At 44.0% G+C, this 17,994-nt stretch overlaps 1 protein-coding gene across 3 annotated transcripts in view; it reads right to left on the reverse strand.

Moving 5' to 3' along the window:
- The window catches only part of CENPU (centromere protein U), a 797,426-nt gene that overhangs the window by 677,101 nt on the left and 102,331 nt on the right, over positions 1-17,994 (reverse strand). For all 3 annotated transcript variants that reach the window (XM_069631498.1, XM_069631499.1, XM_069631497.1), the window contains exons 2-3: positions 2,715-2,808; positions 681-744 (exon numbers count right to left, since the gene is read on the reverse strand). In XM_069631498.1, the coding sequence (XP_069487599.1) occupies positions 681-744; positions 2,715-2,755 (105 nt within the window). In that variant the 5' untranslated portion in view covers positions 2,756-2,808. The remainder of the gene's footprint in view (positions 1-680; positions 745-2,714; positions 2,809-17,994) is intronic.

A 17,994-nucleotide genomic window follows, 5' to 3' on the forward strand; every position in this document is an offset into this window, starting at 1 on the left:
TCACTTTACACTGAGCATACCTTTTGCCATTTCCCCTGTGTGGTTTGCAATCCAGATTCTCATCTCACATTAAGTCCCATTCCATCCAAGCGTTCACATTTTCTCTAGGTGTCCCTTTATTGGTCTCACAACTGAGATCTTTCTGAGACAGACATACAGTGGTTTTCCTTTCACAATAGTGCACATACAGGTTATTCTTTCCTTCTCTTTGAAGTTTATGTGAGCTATTGAGCATGCCCAGTGCTATGATCAAATATGTCCACCAAATATGTCAAGGGGCAGGATTAGTGCATTGGTCGTAAGCCAATTTCAATGTATGAGTGGTGGTAGCAAAGTTCTATGCAGGCCCTTCAGGAATGGATCAGTAGCGCCCTCAAGCCTTTTTCCCGTTGAGACATTAAAAGGCTGCATTTGTTGGGAGCGTGGTATAGCATGTTGCTCACAGCTCCCACGTCACCTAGAAAGTAACTTCCATTACCGGCAGCAAATCTCACTTGCCATTGCGTATGTTAGGTTAACCTCTAGTACAGAGGCTGTTTATTTCACCTGGTTTAACACCTTTCAGTTTTTAGCACAACAAAGAGCTGTCTGTACCCATAAAGGAAATACGGTGGCTACTGAACTGCAATGTATACAGTAACATTTCTGTGGCATTTGTTTCATGTAACCAAATAACTTACACTGGTTTTGGCAGAAGGATTCTCCACAATGTTTTCCAGTTCTTTGAAGCCTGGATGTTTCTTCCTAGCAAACAAGCAACAACATTTTTTTAAATGAAAGCACACTTAATAAATTCAAGTTACTGTAAGTACTTGTTTGGGGATACTAACATTTCTATCAAGGAGTACACTTTTTTACACCATTCAGAATATTGTTAATGAGATACTAATAATTTGAATTGCTGACAAGGCTTAAAAATTGAAATGTTGGAGTAAATAAGGCCTCAATTACTCCAAGACTGAAATCTTACTTTTCTGTAAAGCCGAAGCCAAATTACCAAACCATTACATAAACTTGGGTATTCCAGTCTTTGCTTCACTCTTAGCCTACTGGATATATTTACTTCACTAGAAACTATTTGAGTGGCCACCCATTCCTCATCTTCCAATGGACCCAGGTCCACCTCCCATCTAAGTTTCAGCTTCGTCAATGGCAATAGGGTAAAATTATGTATAGCCAGATAAAATACGGTAATGGTCTTTCCTTTCAGTTCTTCTGTCAATAGGTTTACTTCCAGCAGTGTGCACTCAGGGTAGACCCAGCTGTTCTGACCTTCAGAATGTACTGCATGTTGCAAGCATAAATAGGTGTATTTGTCTGTATTATTCAAGTTATGTTTGTCTACTAAGCTTCTAAAGGGCACCAGTGCCTTCTGCTGAATAATATCCTCCACTTTAATTCCCTTCCGCCACTCAACATGGCTGGTTGCCTAGCTTCATAATTTCCGGTCAGTAAGGGTTTTCCCACAACGGCGATACCAACCCTTTCCACCCTATGGGTTTCGAAACTTCCCTTCTTACGTCAATTATTCTCCGTCCATGGACAGTAACTTCTTCGCCTGGGGGATCCCATACAGTATTTGCAGAGGGGGATGACCATGCATCAGTTCCAGTTCCAATTTAATGTGTGCTGCATTTGATCTCCCGAACACGCATTAGTTCGCGGTCACCAGCTATGCTGGCCCATAATACTTCTGCATGTCAGGTAGCCCTAGTCTTGAGCGCTATTCTCAGAGGTCTTTGTCCCCATACGAGTTCTTTCTGTAGAGTTTGGATTTTTTGGAAGAGGCCACCCAGGATTGTAACTTGGGTATTTTGGAGCACGAAGTGTAATTTTGGTAGGGCCATCATCTTAAAAAGATTTACTCTGGCAACGAGCGATAACGATAAGGCCACCCAGTGTTTAATATCGTTACACAATTTGCAAAGTACCGGCTCCAAATTACCCTCCCAAAAATCAGCTTCTTCCATGCCAAGATTAATGCCCGGGTATCGGAAGGGGGGGGGTCGTAGTACTTTTCAGTTGGCAATCTTCTCAATCATCTCGGTGCCTCCCTTAACCAGGAATAGCAGCAGTTTACCTCAGTTAATCCTGAGACCGTTGTCATCGAAACATTTGTGAATCAATTCCATTGCCCTCGGGCCAGAATTCTTCAGGTCTTTGAGATAGATCAGAACATCGGCCGCCTACAATGATAGAGTCCTCTCTCCTCCCTCTGGCGATCGGAAGCCCAGTAGTCTCGGGTCCCCTCCAATTCTCTCCATCAACAGAAATAATCACTTCTTAAACAGAACGCTAAGGGGCCTTTTTAAGCAACACGTTCTTACAGTACATATATCCATTGTTGAGCCTAATGTCAAGATTGCGTCTCCTTTCATTCCATCGGACCAGGAGGGTTTTTCATCACAGAAGACCTTGGAACCGCAGGGATAAAAGCTATGCAGCAAATTTGGATTGGGTGGCTAAACACTGGTTTGGTATTGGATGGTCTCCACTCTCCTTCCTCTGCAGTCTTCTCTTAGAATTGACATTGCAGGCCTACTCCAACGGGGAGTAGCATCAAACATTAAAGATAACAGAGTTCAGTGCTTGGTAGGTTCGTATGGTTACAGGTGACTCATGACAATACATTTGAATCGGTTTGCACTCTATTCAGAAATTTCTAACACCGCTTTATTTACAACAATCATCCAATATGGTAATTTGCCACTTACTGTGTTTTTTTCTGCACTTTAGGTCCCTTTTTCTTGGCCATATTAAGTCTGTGCCCAAACAGGATTTTGACAACTCACGCACACATCACCAAACCTGTAAAAAAGGGAATGAAGAGCCCGATATATTTATATTTTCCAGTCAGGCTCTTTAGATACTGTGGTGATAATTACTGCTTCAAAATTACACATGGAGGTCGCTGTCGAAGCATGCATCAGTCCTCAGAGGGAATTAGGACAAACTAGAACACCTCATAAGGACAATATAAGCCCACTAAATTAGGAAGGAGAATGCAAAAATGTAAAATCCAGAAGATAAGCCTTTTCAAGATAAGCACCCAGATTCTGGAACAGCATCCTTCCATACAGCAGGCTCGCCTCATATCTTCATTTCAGAAATGACCACCTTAGTCGTTACCCCCAAGGAATCGCCCAGCTCCTACTATTGGACAACAACCAGGATTCTGTCTCATTCCACTATTTTTTTTTATTTCTTAATTGAATGAGTCGCACCTCATCTACAGTGGCCAAATATATTTAACAAACATTGCAACATTGATTACCAAAAAGAGTTGTGTCAACATTTACTTGTCGAACATTAGAGCATGCAGTCGATCCGTTGGATATCATGGAAACGGATTGCATTTGCTAAGGAGATTGCAGTGTAACTGGCGAGTCTGTCACTCTCTGGGGTTTCTGCTACTCCTACCCATGAGGATGCCACAGGTGTTTGACATTGTGCTCTCTGTCCTGGTGTAGGGGCCAGTCCGGGGGTCCCTCCCGCGTTAATAGGTATATAGTAAAGGGGTTCCAGATATTTTTGGGCCCGTTTTGCAGCCCACACAGGATTGCATTTTCTATGGCCGTACGTTAGATCTTTTAGCCATGCTTTCACCCCCGATGCGCTTGTCCACTTCATCAAGACGCACATCCTTGCTATTATCATACAGGTACAGAGTAACCTACGGTATTGTTTCGGCAACCCAGGGAGCCGCACAAACATCCAGCATACCAGCTTACTTTGTACCGTTTGCCCCAACCTCTCCGACAGGATACCAGCCACTTCCTCCCAGAAGGGGTGTATTTTAACGCAGGCCCATAGCATGTGTAGCAGGTCGGCCGGGTCCGCATTACATCTCGGGCAGTTGGCGGATCTTGTGGTGTCCTATTGGTGCGTGCGTGCTGGAGAGATGTATGCTCTATGCAATGTCTTGAGTTGAATTTGTTGCAGCCGAGAAATGAAAGCACCCTTGTGTGTTGTGCCGAAAACCACTGCCCATTGTCTGTCTGTGAGGACTGCCCCCTGGGTCGCAAAATGTCATTTTTTTCCCCATAGACTGAATGGGGAAAAATAAAAATTGCGCACACCTACAGCTCAAACCGCTGGACGGATTTTCACCAAATGTGTGGCAGGAGCAGTGGCTTGGTCCCAAAAGCGTGCTTTTGTAAATTTGGTGAAAAACCGTCCAGTAGTTTTTTTTTTTTTAAACGATCAAAAAGTAGGTTACAAAAAAAATGTGTGATATCTATGTCCGCTCCGCGGATACACGCGTCATGTTTTTCAAATCATTGGGTCTGTGGGAAAAAATTCCATGTCGGGTTAAAAAAAAATACCTTTTTTTGTTATACTACAGTCTGTTTGTTTGTTTTCAGTGTCACTTGTTGTTTCTGACTAATTTTCTATCTGTTGGCTTGTTGCAGATTTTTGGAGCAGTTAGATACCCGTTGGCGTATTCCAACGGTTTATTTCTTGCTATAATTTAGTGGTATTGATTTATCTGTTTGGTTGTTGCAAAATCTTGGAGCAGTTGGATACCTGTTGGTGTATTCTAACAGTTTATAGTTTTTTAATTGAAGTTTTGTTAATGATTAGTTATTAAATTTTGGTTTTAAGAAGATTAAATAAGCGTTTGCAAGATTTGCTAGTAATCTCTGCTTTAGAGTAATGGTACTATCATTACATTCGAACCATCCACATTTCTTTTTTATATATGCAGTGTAGTGACCTGCATTGGTTGTGGCTCCTGCGTGGTAGATTATACCTATTGTTGTGAAGGTTTTCTTAACAAGTGATACTTGACCATGTGTGAATCCAGTCAGCTTGCAGTTGTTTTTGGTACCATCTGCATTGTAACGTAGAAGCATTAGTATTACGTATTTACTATGTGTTTTTTATTAGTAAGGTGGAGCGATTATCTGAATTGCAGGTAGTACATAATCTACCATGGTTTGCATTTTGTACAAGTTGCTGAAATGAAACCGATTCACAATTAGGTATGGATACATACACAAAGCGCTCATTAGGGATGTGTTCCTGTGCCACATTGTTGCAGAGAGTGCATGTATGTTTCCACATGTATGAAATTTGGAAGATTTTTGGTATGGTATGTTTTTGTTTTCCAGTACTTGTAGTAAATACATTAGAAATTCTTGTGGACGTTCTTGTGCATTTATAGTGAATTTCACCATTCCGGCACAGTAGTCAAATTCTTGTCTTATTCCATGAACACTATATGGGTTGTCAGGATGGTTTGTGGCGTTTCTATGAAGGACTAACATTTGCAAACACAATTGGTCTGTACTGTGTAAGTAAATGTTGTCAACAATTGGTGGCAATTGAAACAGAATATTCATTGCTACATTTGCATAGCAACTTACACCAGTTATATTTGAAAATTTGAATGGACCAGATAGTTATGTGTCCAAGTCATTTTTTCAGAGTGCGTGTTGCTTCTTTGAAGAAGTCCCTGAGTTACTTTGAGCACTAGGTTCTTCTTTGGTTGTGGCAATTGATGAAGTATTGCTGTCATGATGCCTACCCCCGGAGCGCCAGGCCCAGCACCCCCGGGAGCAGGCATCACGCCCCCGGGTAAAAGCCCAGCGGCCCTTTATAGGGGCTCTTTGGACTCTGTCCTGGCGCCGTTGGCGCCAGGCTCATAAGGGGAAGTGTTTGGTGCACTTACCTGAAGCAGACCATGCTGCACACTCACCTGATGCAGACCATGCTGCATGAAGAACCAAGCCAAATTAGGCTTAGGAGGTACTATTTTTCTGAAGGAACTATTTTGTTACTTGGGTGGGGCTGTGGAAGAATACTCACCTGGAACTTCTTCCAGGGCTATTTAAGCCACGCCCGGACAGCCACACGTGCTTCGCGTTGTTCTGCATCCCAGCAGCTGAACGCTCACTGTGTCTGCTCCTGCACCTGGACTCCAGCCACGCCCGCCTCGAACCTGGAACACCTGTAAAGGAATAAGAAGAGAAAGGTGAAAACCAAGAACTTATTCAACCTTCTTACCTGCATCCGGAATCTTCACGCCAGCATTCCTGAAAGAAGACTTCCATTTAAAAGCACCGGTCCCCACATCTCTGCACCTAGGGGAGAGAAGAAGAGACAAAAGGTGAGCAAGGGAACACAAGAGGAAAGCCGAATTTTCAGCCATATTACTTACCGGCTTTTCTTGGTGAACCATTCCACATCTCGGGTCGGCGCCGCATCTTTGGCAGGTACCGCACCCCGGCCCCTATGGGGAAAGGACAAAAGACATTACTGGGGAATTATAAAGACATTTAGAGGGGTCGCCCTCATCACTAACTCACCTGATTTTACCACCGGCAATTTAACCCCTCAACGCATCGCCTTTGTTCTGCACCTGAAATAAAGGACAGAAAAAAACAACATAAAAGGAGGCTCACACTTGAACTTTTGCATCTTCATACTTACGGCGTATCGCTCAGAAAAGTCAAGTGGATTTGCCAGCGCCATTCTGAAAACCAGTGAAGTAACTGGACGAACGCGCGCCCCTGCACCAGAAGCAGGATGGAGAGTTCATCCTTCCAAGCCATAAGGTGAGCTTAAACCGGGGGTTTTGGAGGAAGTCGAGAAGAACGAAGGGGGAAGGGGGGGGGGGGGGGGAGCAAGCACACTATTCAGCAGACAGTTAATCCCCTTTCTCATCTGCAGAAGGATATTCCTACGGGCCAGACAAGCAAGATTTGGGGGTCCTGTTGAATCGGTGGTCTGAATTCTGCGCATCACGCTTGAAGAGGCCACAGCAACCCAGACCAGACCAGCGCCTCCGTGGGAGTCAGGTGAGCGTTACAATTAGCTTCTTTTACTCTCTTTGGAGGATTTGCAGTGAGATCCTGTTGCATTTCTGTTTGAATTAGTTTTCTTTAACAACCTTTTCCTTTTTGTGGAACAGGATATGTTTTTAGATGGGGGTGTATAGTGAACGTAGTCTATTGTATTCTAAAATGCAAGGAATATCAGCGTTTAATTTACTTGCATCAAAGTTGATTAGAAATAGACCGTCAAGTGTACGTAAGCGTGATAGTGCTACGTAGCTCATTCCTTCTTTAAAGATTGTGTTCCCAATATCTATCAATGCTTTGTCTAGGGTAAGACCTTGTGATTTTTGAATGGTGACTGTGTATACTAGAGTTAGAGAAAATTGTTCTCCGTGTACATACATGTCTTTGAAGAGAAGGAATCGAGCTGTTGAGTGCCCTATCCTTTTTACTTCTGAAAGTATGTCAAAGAGAATATGGACAAACTGAATGTTGTTGTCACGTGGGTATGTTTGAAAGCCAACAACTGTACCCAGTGCTCCATTAACTAGTCCTTACTCCACGTCAAGGTTATGTTTAAGCACTACTCTACTGTTTAAGGATAATTTTAATATTTTCTCCAAACCGGCAGTGTTGGAGACAGAATTTTCTAAGGTATTTAGTCTTGTTGTGGCTTGTTGACACATGGATAGTGTCATACCATGTACGTCCAGTTTGTCTGTGGAGCAAATTTCAATTATTGGGTGCATTTCTTTTTTCAACATTGTTTCATTGAATTTGGAACAGCTTGCAAGAGTTGGCATTAAGGACATACAATTGACATTTTTATGTGCCGATTGTTCCATAACATCATTAGCACATGAGTTATGGCCATAAAGTGCATGGATGTGCCGGGTTTTTAATATTGCTTGTGCTTCTTGAGATAGTACACCAATTCTAATACTTTTTAAAATGTCGGCGTTAGTGAGGTCTGCAGATTTCTGTTAATGTTTTCTGTTAATTCTCTGTATTGGAAATGTTGCCAAAGGTTGACATTTCCGATGCTGCCAACAGTTTTACTGCAGAGTTTGTGTCCTAAGGTTTTAAAAATAGGTTCACCTTTCACTGGTGTCAATTGAAGATCTCCGAAAACAATGTGCTTTCCTCCAAAGAGCTCTTCGTAGTTTATTTTAAGTACTTCTTGCAATCTGATGTGAATCAAAGCCAACATTAGGTTGGAGACCATGCTCGCTTCATCTATTAGTAGCATTTTCATTTGTTTTAACACTCTGCATAGTTCCATTGCAGCTTCTGGTGTTCTACTGGAAGGAGTAGTAATCAGTATAAAGTGACACCGCCTATGTTGCAGGCAGCTAAACCTGTGGGGTTTGTTTGTCAATTGTTGAAGGAACTTGCTGATGATTTTGATTAAGAATGTTTTGCCTGAACCAGCTTCACCACTGACGTATAGTAGTATAGGTTTGTAATTTTGGCAGGTACATTCTTTTTTTCATGTTGTACACCATGTGCAATTTCTTTTGTTACTTCTTGAAAAATGGTATGCTGCTCTTTGTTCAGTTTTGGTTGTAGTACAGTTAAGTCTTCTGCATCTTCTTCATAGTGACACATAGTGTTCTCTACTTCTGTCATAGCTAATTCTGCCTCATTTGCTGTTAGTGGCTGTCCCAGTGGTTCTTGGCTTCCCGTTACAGAAGGTTGACTACTGTCGGGAGTGTCCTTATCTAGTTGGGCCTGGAGTTCTTCGTGTTGCTGTTCATTGTGCAACATTGTTTTGTACTGTGTAAAGTTTATATCGGTGATACTGCTTTCATTTGCTTTGAAAGCGTCTTCATAGGAGTCAGTTTTCTAGTATCTCTTCTTCTTTTCTCCATGGTTTAAAAAGTTGTAGCATGGACATGTAATATAGTTCTTTATGTTGAGGAGTTATTAATGACAATAAGATATGATTAATTAAGCTTCATGGTAAATTTCACTAAGCTGCCTTCACAATCTGTCACTCTATATCTACCTTTTTTTTCATCAGGTTTTATATTATTTTTGTATGTGAAGTTTTGGGCTATGTGGTATAGACACATGGTTTCCAAAGTGGTACTCCTGTTCGGGTAGTATGAGTCTAGTAAATTGTTTTTCAAAATGTCTTGGCTGTTGGGGTAATTTTTGGCTATTGTTTCTATGTCGTCATATGATTTGAGAACTCTTTTTCTAGATTTAGCAGGACCAAGACTTAGCCATACTATATTTTCAGATTTTCCATACAAAGCAGTATCGGTTAAACGATCTGCAGCTTCATAGGAGCCACATTCTCTGTGAAAGAGCATTTTTATGCCTAAGCTGTACAATTTTGAGATAGTGTTTTGTCCGATGATCGGTCATTCCAGAGGTCTTGAAGCTCTGTTTTTTCTGCTTTTGTAAAGTAGGCTGTAACATATCGTGCACCAATTGTCTGAAATGTACTGCACATCTATGTTTGCATTCCATAAGAGGGCAATGATTGCATTGTAATCATTGATATATTTTGCTTCTTCTGTTCTTTTTATGTAATATGTGTTGGTGATTTACCTTTAACACTATGTCTAACTGAAGACATGAAGTTGTTCACGTCACCCGTTTCTGTAACTGGTCTAGGGAAACCAAAGCGGCATGTGGTGTAGTATTTCCCTTTGTTTTTGTATTTGCGACGACAATATTTGCCACATTTGTGTCTTTGAAATTGTACAATTTGTGCATGAAGATCACCATTTGTTGCTTCCGATGGAATTTCACAAATGACATTTTTCGATAAACTGTAAAACAGTGGCATCACTGTCTTGACCAAATTTAGGAGCATCTTTAATCCATAAAAGCATGTGGATATGTGGTGCTCCTCTGGCTTGGTATTCTTTTCTCCAAAAGAAGTGTTGCACTTCTGAGGGGAGGAACAGTTTTATTACAAAGTGTAGCATAGCAATGAAACGTTGATGGAAATATCTTGAAACATAAACAGGATCTAGACGCAAAGTTCTCCAGGTGTTAGTATATCTATGTTTGTTTTATTTTCGTTTGATACGTGTAGGAAATCATGTAAATCTTCCCATGCATATTCTGCACAACTTAATGTAACAAACCAATTGGGTGGGCCAAGGTTTCTTATCATACAACGTACATCTCCGTGACGTCGGAACCAGTACTCTTTCATAACACGCATGTTTGCTAACAGATTTGTAATGCTTGATTGTAAAACGTCATCTTTTTATTAAACTTTTTGTATTAATTGCATAGCTGACATTTTGAAAGTGGGTTCCTGATTTTAATGTGTGTGCAACTCCGTAACAGAGTTGCTAGTTCACTTTCAAAGAGTAGGTGGAATATGTATTCCATATTTTGTCTAAATCTCGGATATTCATCGCAACGAGCGGTATTCTGATACTGTTATCTGAGTGGGTCTATCATCGTACCTTCCTCCTTTGCCACTAGGAAAGAGTAGAGGAAAAGCATGTGCTTCTATACTTTTTTCCCATATGCTAATTGGTGATCCTTTGGTTTGTCGCATTTGGTACATTTCTAGTGCATCATCTATGGTGTCATTAGAGAGTAATGGATGAATTGTATAATGGTCTAAAATATTGGATACTGTAGCAGGATCTAGAAGTTCAAATTGACCAGTTTCTGGTGACTCTTGAATTATTTCAGTTGTTTCCCTTAAGTTTTCTTCAATATTTATTTCTTTGTAGTATTCATTATTGTCTTTTAGATATTGCAAGGCTTGTCTAACTTTTACAGTCTACGAGTTGTTGCCAAATTGTTATGTCTTTTGTAGGTACAACATTAAAGATTGCTCTATTGGACGTTGCACTCCCAGAGTGTGCACATTTGATTTCAGATCTAATGGTAAATAAACTACTTTGCCACGAATGCCTTTCACCAATTCAGAGGGAAGTAATTTTCCTGTTTTTGGTTGAAGGCGTATTATTGCTTGAAATGGGTGCACTGTTTGAATTATGATGCTCTCATATAAATTGAGTTGTTGCAGGGGTTTTGGTAGTGGGAATAATTCCAAGTTATTTGTGATAGCACGTGAAGGAGTTTGGTTGTTGCAAGTTTTGTAGTGCAGTAACTGCAAAGTATTAAGGGGTCAGTTATTTCGTATTTGTTTTCTGCTATAAGGTAGAGAGCTATGTCATGATCCCTGCTTCCAAGGGGTCAGGACTTGCCCCACGACCTTGGAAGCAGGCCCATAACTCTGATCCCATGAACCAGCCAGTCTCGATTGGGACCTTTTGGACCTTGTCCTGACGTCAGTGGCACCAGGCTCATGATGGGGACCGGTCCCGGCACTGGAAGCGCCGGGCTCATATCTCATATTAGGTAAGAGTGCTTGGTGGACCTACCTGTAGCAGACCATGCTGCTTACTTACCAGCTAACTGGTCTCCTGATCCTTCTCTGCCTGGGACTACTTTTCTGTCTGGGTGGAGCAGGAGCCACTCCCTGGAAACAGAACACAGGAACTCTTCTAGAAATCCGGAACTCTTTTCTTACCTGGGTGGGGCCGTGGAAGAAGACGCCCAAGCACTACAGAAGGCTATTTAAACCACGCCCGATTGGTTTCACGTGCTTCGCGTTATTCTGCATCTGCAGCAGGACGCTCACCGCGTCAGCTCCAGGAAACCTCCATCTCCAGATCCTGTGAATGCGAAATAACCTGCTGGAATCCAACCTTCAGTCTTCTTCAGTCTTCTGCAGCTCCTGCAAGACAAGGGCACAGGTTAGGCTAAAGCAAAGGCAGCAAATCTACTTACCTAATCCAACGGCAGCATCCGAAGCGCCTTTTTCTGCCTTTCTCTTCCGGCATCCGACATCTGCAAAGAGAAAGAACATCGGTCAGTAATATTTAACTGCAGAGCCTGCTTACCTGTGTTACGCCCATACCAACTCAGCTCGCGCTGCATTCCGGCACCTGCAAGGCAAGATACTTCGGTTAGTAACGCTTAGTTACAAGACTGCTCACCTGTGTTACGTTTGCTTCCAATCTGTTCGCGCTGCTCCTCGGCACCTGCGAAGACAAAAGAGACATTACGGTGCATTCTACCGCGCTAGAACAGTCTTTCTACTTATGTGCCAACAGAAGGATAATCTTCATCGCCACAGCATCTAAAAAGGGAAAAGACATAGACTTTAAAGACTTACGACTTTTGAAAGAGAAGAGAACAATCTAAAAGGAACTTTATTACTTACAAGGCACGCTCGTGCATTAATGGCGTCTTCGCTCTCAGCAAATCCTCTGCTATCAAGAGGCAGAGCTTGCATCCAGTGAAGCAACTGGACCCAGCGCCCCTGCAAAAGACGCAGGATGGAGAGCCCGGCAATTACCTATATAAGGTAAGCGCAATATCAAACCAGTTCCACGGGGAAAGAAAGGGCGAGAGGGGCAAGGAACTTTCCAAACATTCCAAACACGAATACCTTGGTTTACCCTTGCAGACATCTCACTCTCCAGCTTAAACGGTCGGTGGGAAGGGGGCCCAGTCCGGGAGCAAAACGAACCCTGCGCCTAACACTGAAGACAGTATCCTCGCCAGATCAAGACCTGCGCCTCCGGGGGAACCAGGTGAGCGTTACAGAACGCGAAGCCGTACCACATAATTCCCGCCCAGGCGCAATGGAAACCTCAGACACAGACCAGTTGGCCCAATTACTCGGGGAGTTGAGGGCGGAAGTACACGCTGCATGTCAGGAAACAAATGCCCTAAGGAGGGAGTTAGTGGTCTCCAAAGAGCGAACAGACGATTTGGCTAGACAATTGCTGCAAGCCCAAGCTGGACAAACTCCTCTACCAACCCCAAGTGGGGGCCACGCTCCTCCAGCTTCCTCGAATCCGGTGCAAATCAATCTACCAGGAAATATACCTTTGGCTCCGCCCGAACGCTTTTCAGGTGATCCGAAAAGGTTTGCTGTGTTCTTCAATCAATGTCGCTTGCACTTTTTGTGCAGACCCGCCGCTTTTCCAACGGACCAGGCTAAAGTGGCCTTCGTGCTCGCTTATCTCAGTGGCAGTGCCGCAGTTGGTCTGTTCCTTTAGTGTCTCAAGATGACCCCATTCTCCATAACTTCCAGGACTTCCAAGCCAGTATGGAGAAACTGTTCGCAAGGCACTATCAGGGACAGACCTTGGACAATGAACTTCTTTCACTACGACAGGGCAATCAAGATCTTCTGACTTATATTGCATCATTTAACAGACTAGTGGTGGAAACCGGATGGCCAGAGGATCACACTGTTTTACAGAGGTCTGCGTGGGGAATTAAAAGACGTTTTGGCTCAAGTGGTAAATCCTCCACAAGACTGTTCCGAATATATCGATCTGGTAGTGCAATTGGATCATCGTCTACAGAATCGGAAAGCCGATCGATCCAGATTTGAAACCCGACCTTTTTTAAGGCCACAAAGTTCTACGAAAGGAACTGATTCTGTGGAACCCATGCAAATAGGGGGTGTAAAGGGACCTTTAACCCAAAAGGAGAGAGAAAGGAGGAGACAACTGCAATTATGCCTCTACGGCGGAAACTCAGGGCACTTTCTTCGAGATTGTCCAGTGAAGCCCAAGAAGAAGATAGTAGGGGCGTCTGATAAAGGTACCGAGAATTCTGAGCCGGGAAACGACCTCGCCCGGCAAGTGTAGAGGTCCGCTTGCCGAGCGTTAAAACCAGTTCTTTGACCTCGCATTTCATCATGCCCATGGTCCTCGTGAGTCCTGAACAACCTAATCGTATGCATGCCATTAAAGCATACATTGATAGTGGCGCAATCGGGAATTACTTGGACTGTGAACTGGCCGCCAGGATGAATCTATCTCTTTGTCCAAAGACGGTGAAAGACGTCATTACCACCGTGGATGGGACGGAAATAGCTTCCGGACCTGTAACTCACACCACCATGGAAGTAACGTTAGTAAGCCAAGATGGGCATCAAGAGAAGATCGTGTTTGATGTGATAAAGGCCTCGCAGTTTCAAGTCATCTTGGGAGTTCCTTGGTTGGAGAAACACAATCCTCAAATTGATTGGCGAGCAAAGACAATCCGGTTTCCAGAATGCGCTTCTACCTGCTACCCTCAGCTCTCCACCAAACTAGCTGCAACTGTTTCTGAGAGTCCACAACTGCCGCCTGAATACCAGGAATTCCAGGATGTCTTTCGGAAAGACCAAGCTAATTCTTTGCCTCCCCACAGATCATACGACTGTCAGATAGACCTGATTCCCGGATCCACTCCTCCGTGTAGTCGGATTTATGCCCTTACTGAACCTGAAAATCTCCACCTAAGGCAATATTTGGACCAGTACCTGGCTAATGGATTCATCCGTCCTTCGAAGTCTCCGGCCTCCTCAGCTCTGTTCTTCGTACCAAAAAAGGAGGGAGACTTAAGAACGTGTATAGACTACCGTGCCCTGAACCAGATTACAATTAATAACAGATATCCATTGCCATTGATCCCAGAACTACTTGACCAAGTCAAACACGCCTGCATATATACTAAGTTGGACCTCAGAGGAGCCTACCATTTGGTGCGAATACAGGAGGGCGATGAATGGAAGACGGCCTTTCGTACCAAGTATGGACTGTTCGAGTATCAAGTGATGCCTTTCGGGTTGTGTAACGCACCGGCCGCATTCCAGTTCTTTATGAATGACGTGCTCCGTGAACTCATTGATGTGTGTGTAGTTGTATATATTGACGACATTCTGGTTTATTCGTCCTCTGAGGCAGAACACCAAAAACACGTCACCGCAGTACTGGAGAGGCTCTGCAAACACAAACTTTTCGCAAAATTAGAGAAGTGCGTCTTTCATGTCACTGAGGTCGAATTTTTGGGATTTATTTTGTCACCTAACGGAGTTCACATGGACTCGAGGAAAGTAGACGCAATCATCAAGTGGCCCTCTCCAACATCTGTAAAAGGGGTTCAAAGTATGTTGGGCTTCGCCAACTTCTATCGCAGGTTTATTCCAGACTTCTCTCGGGTAGTCCAACCCATTACAGCTCTCCTCAGAAAAAACAAACGTTTTGAATGGTCTACCGAGGCAGAACAAGCCTTTCAGGAACTAAAGACTAAATTTACCTCCGCCCCGATTTTAAAACATCCCCGCCCGGAACTACCTTACATCGTCGAGACCGATGCCTCCAGCCTTGCTATGGGAGCAGTGCTTTCACAAAGAGATCCAGAAACCAACCAGTTGCACCCCGTGGCGTTTTGGTCTCGCAAATTATCAGCCCAGAAATCAATTACACCATTACCGATAAGGAACTGTTGGCTATTAAGTCCGCCTTTAAGGCCTGGCGGCATTATCTCCTAGGAGCCCGACACACAGTCACTGTCATTACTGACCATCGTAATCTACAGTATCTTAAATCAGCCAAAGCTCAATCCTCCAGACAACTTCGCTGGGCATTATTTTTTGCCGAATTTGATTTTATAATCACCTACCGACCAGGCAATAAGAATGGTAAAGCGGATGCCCTCTCTCGAATTGGAGTAGATGAACACATGGTTAACCCTGAGCTCGTACCTATTATTCCTGAACAAAGAATCCTGGGTCTGATCGGCATGCAATCCATTGAAGAAATTGAAGCCCAGGTTAAACAACTTTTAACTCCAACAGACATACAAAAATGGCAGCTTCAGGGGGAAGACTTCACAGTAAAGAACGACTTATTATACTTCAAGGAACGACTTTATCTACCCTGTACCAGCTTACAGAATCAAGTCATCTCCTGTTATCACGACTCCTTAATGGAAGGACACCCGGGTATAGCCAAGACCTCGGAAAAGGTCAAGCGTCACTTTTGGTGGCCATCTTGGAGAAAAGACATCAGAAACTTTGTCATGTCCTGTGGAGTATGCGCCCAGAACAAGAGTCCTAAGGAAACAAGAGTCCTAAGGAACAAGAGCAGGCCTCTTACAACCAATTGGAATCCCACCTCATCCCTGGCATACCCTTTCCATGGACTTTATCACCGACTTACCTCCCTGTTCCGGATACAATACAATCCTGGTAATCATAGACTTATTTTCAAAAATGGCACATTTCATCCCACTAAAGGGGTTACCGTCAGCAGCAATCCTGGCTCGAGAATTTCTTGAAAACATCGTTCGGTTGCATGGCTTTCCTTCAGTTTTAATCTCAGACAGAGGAAGTCAATTCATCTCCCACTTCTGGCGGAGTTGCTGTCGGTTGGCTCAAATTGATGTGAGGCTTTCCACCAGTCACCACCCACAAACCGATGGTCAGACCGAAAGGACCAATCAGACTTTGGAACAGTACCTACGCTGCATGCTGCAACAGACAGGAGGAACTTGGAAGGACATCCTTTGGATAGCCGAGTACGCTTACAATAACTCAGTCCACTCTGGAACCGGAAAGACCCCGTTTTTTCTTTTGTATGGTAATCATCCTCGAACCTCTAACCTGGATCCACCTCAGGATCTTGGAACACCAGCAGTTGACCACCTACATTCAACCATCACCCAAGCCTTCAAGGAAGCTACTACCCACCTTCAAAGGGCCAAGGAACAATACAAGAAAGGAGCAGATCAACATCGAAAGGAAGCCCCTCAATACCAAATAGGAGATCAAGTCTGGTTATCCACCAAATATTTACCCCTAAAGGGGCCACGCACCTTTAACCCAAGATACCTAGGACCCTACTCTGTCACTGCCATAATAAATCCAGTAGCGGTCAAGTTGGATCTACCCCCTCGCATGAAAATGCACCCAGTCTTCCATGTTTCACTGCTAAAACCTGTTCAACCAGAAACCCGATTGACTAAATCTCCTGAACCTATCCTAGTCGACGGAGAACTTGAGTTTGAAATCAAAAGTATCCTGGATTCCAAGATCTCCAAATCAAAACTACATTACCTGATTGACTGGAAAAGCTACGGCCCCCAAGAAAGATCTTGGGAGCCTGCAGAACATGTACATGCACCCCGACTAATCAAGAAATTTCATCGGACATTTCCTAACAAACCAAGACCTCCGGAGAAGTCAACCTTGGGAGGGGCCTTGGGGGGGGGGGGGGGGGGGGGGTACTGTCATGATCCCTGCTTCCAAGGGGTCAGGACTTGCCCCACGACCTTGGAAGCAGGCCCATAACTCTGATCCCATGAACCAGCCAGTCCCGATTGGGACCTTTTGGACCTTGTCCTGGCGTCAGTGGCTCATGATGGGGACCGGTCCTGGCACTGGAAGCGCCGGGCTCATATCTCATATTAGGTAAGAGTGCTTGGTGGACCTACCTGTAGCAGACCATGCTGCTTACTTACCAGCTAACTGGTCTCCTGATCCTTCTCTGCCTGGGACTACTTTTCTGTCTGGGTGGAGCAGGAGCCACTCCCTGGAAACAGAACACAGGAACTCTTCTAGAAATCCGGAACTCTTTTCTTACCTGGGTGGGGCCGTGGAAGAAGACGCCCAAGCACTACAGAAGGCTATTTAAACCACGCCCGATTGGTTTCACGTGCTTCGCGTTATTCTGCATCTGCAGCAGGACGCTCACCGCGTCAGCTCCAGGAAACCTCCATCTCCAGATCCTGTGAATGCGAAATAACCTGCTGGAATCCAACCTTCAGTCTTCTTCAGTCTTCTGCAGCTCCTGCAAGACAAGGGCACAGGTTAGGCTAAAGCAAAGGCAGCGAATCTACTTACCTAATCCAACGGCGGCATCCGAAGCGCCTTTTTCTGCCTTTCTCTTCCGGCATCCGACATCTGCAAAGAGAAAGAACATCGGTCAGTAATATTTAACTGCAGAGCCTGCTTACCTGTGTTACGCCCATACCAACTCAGCTCGCGCTGCATTCCGGCACCTGCAAGGCAAGATACTTCGGTTAGTAACGCTTAGTTACAAGACTGCTCACCTGTGTTACGTTTGCTTCCAATCTGTTTGCGCTGCTCCTCGGCACCTGCAAAGACAAAAGAGACATTACGGTGCATTCTACCGCGCTAGAACAGTCTTTCTACTTATGTGCCAACAGAAGGATAATCTTCATCGCCACAGCATCTAAAAAGGGAAAAGACATAGACTTTAAAGACTTACGACTTTTGAAAGAGAAGAGAACAATCTAAAAGGAACTTTATTACTTACAAGGCACGCTCGTGCATTAACGGCGTCTTCGCTCTCAGCAAATCCTCTGCTATCAAGAGGCAGAGCTCGCATCCAGTGAAGCAACTGGACCCAGCGCC

The sequence above is a fragment of the Ambystoma mexicanum genome, chromosome 6q, assembly GCF_040938575.1.
Source record: "Ambystoma mexicanum isolate Mex_15411 chromosome 6q, UKY_AmexF1_1, whole genome shotgun sequence".
Taxonomy (NCBI): Eukaryota; Metazoa; Chordata; class Amphibia; order Caudata; family Ambystomatidae; genus Ambystoma; species Ambystoma mexicanum.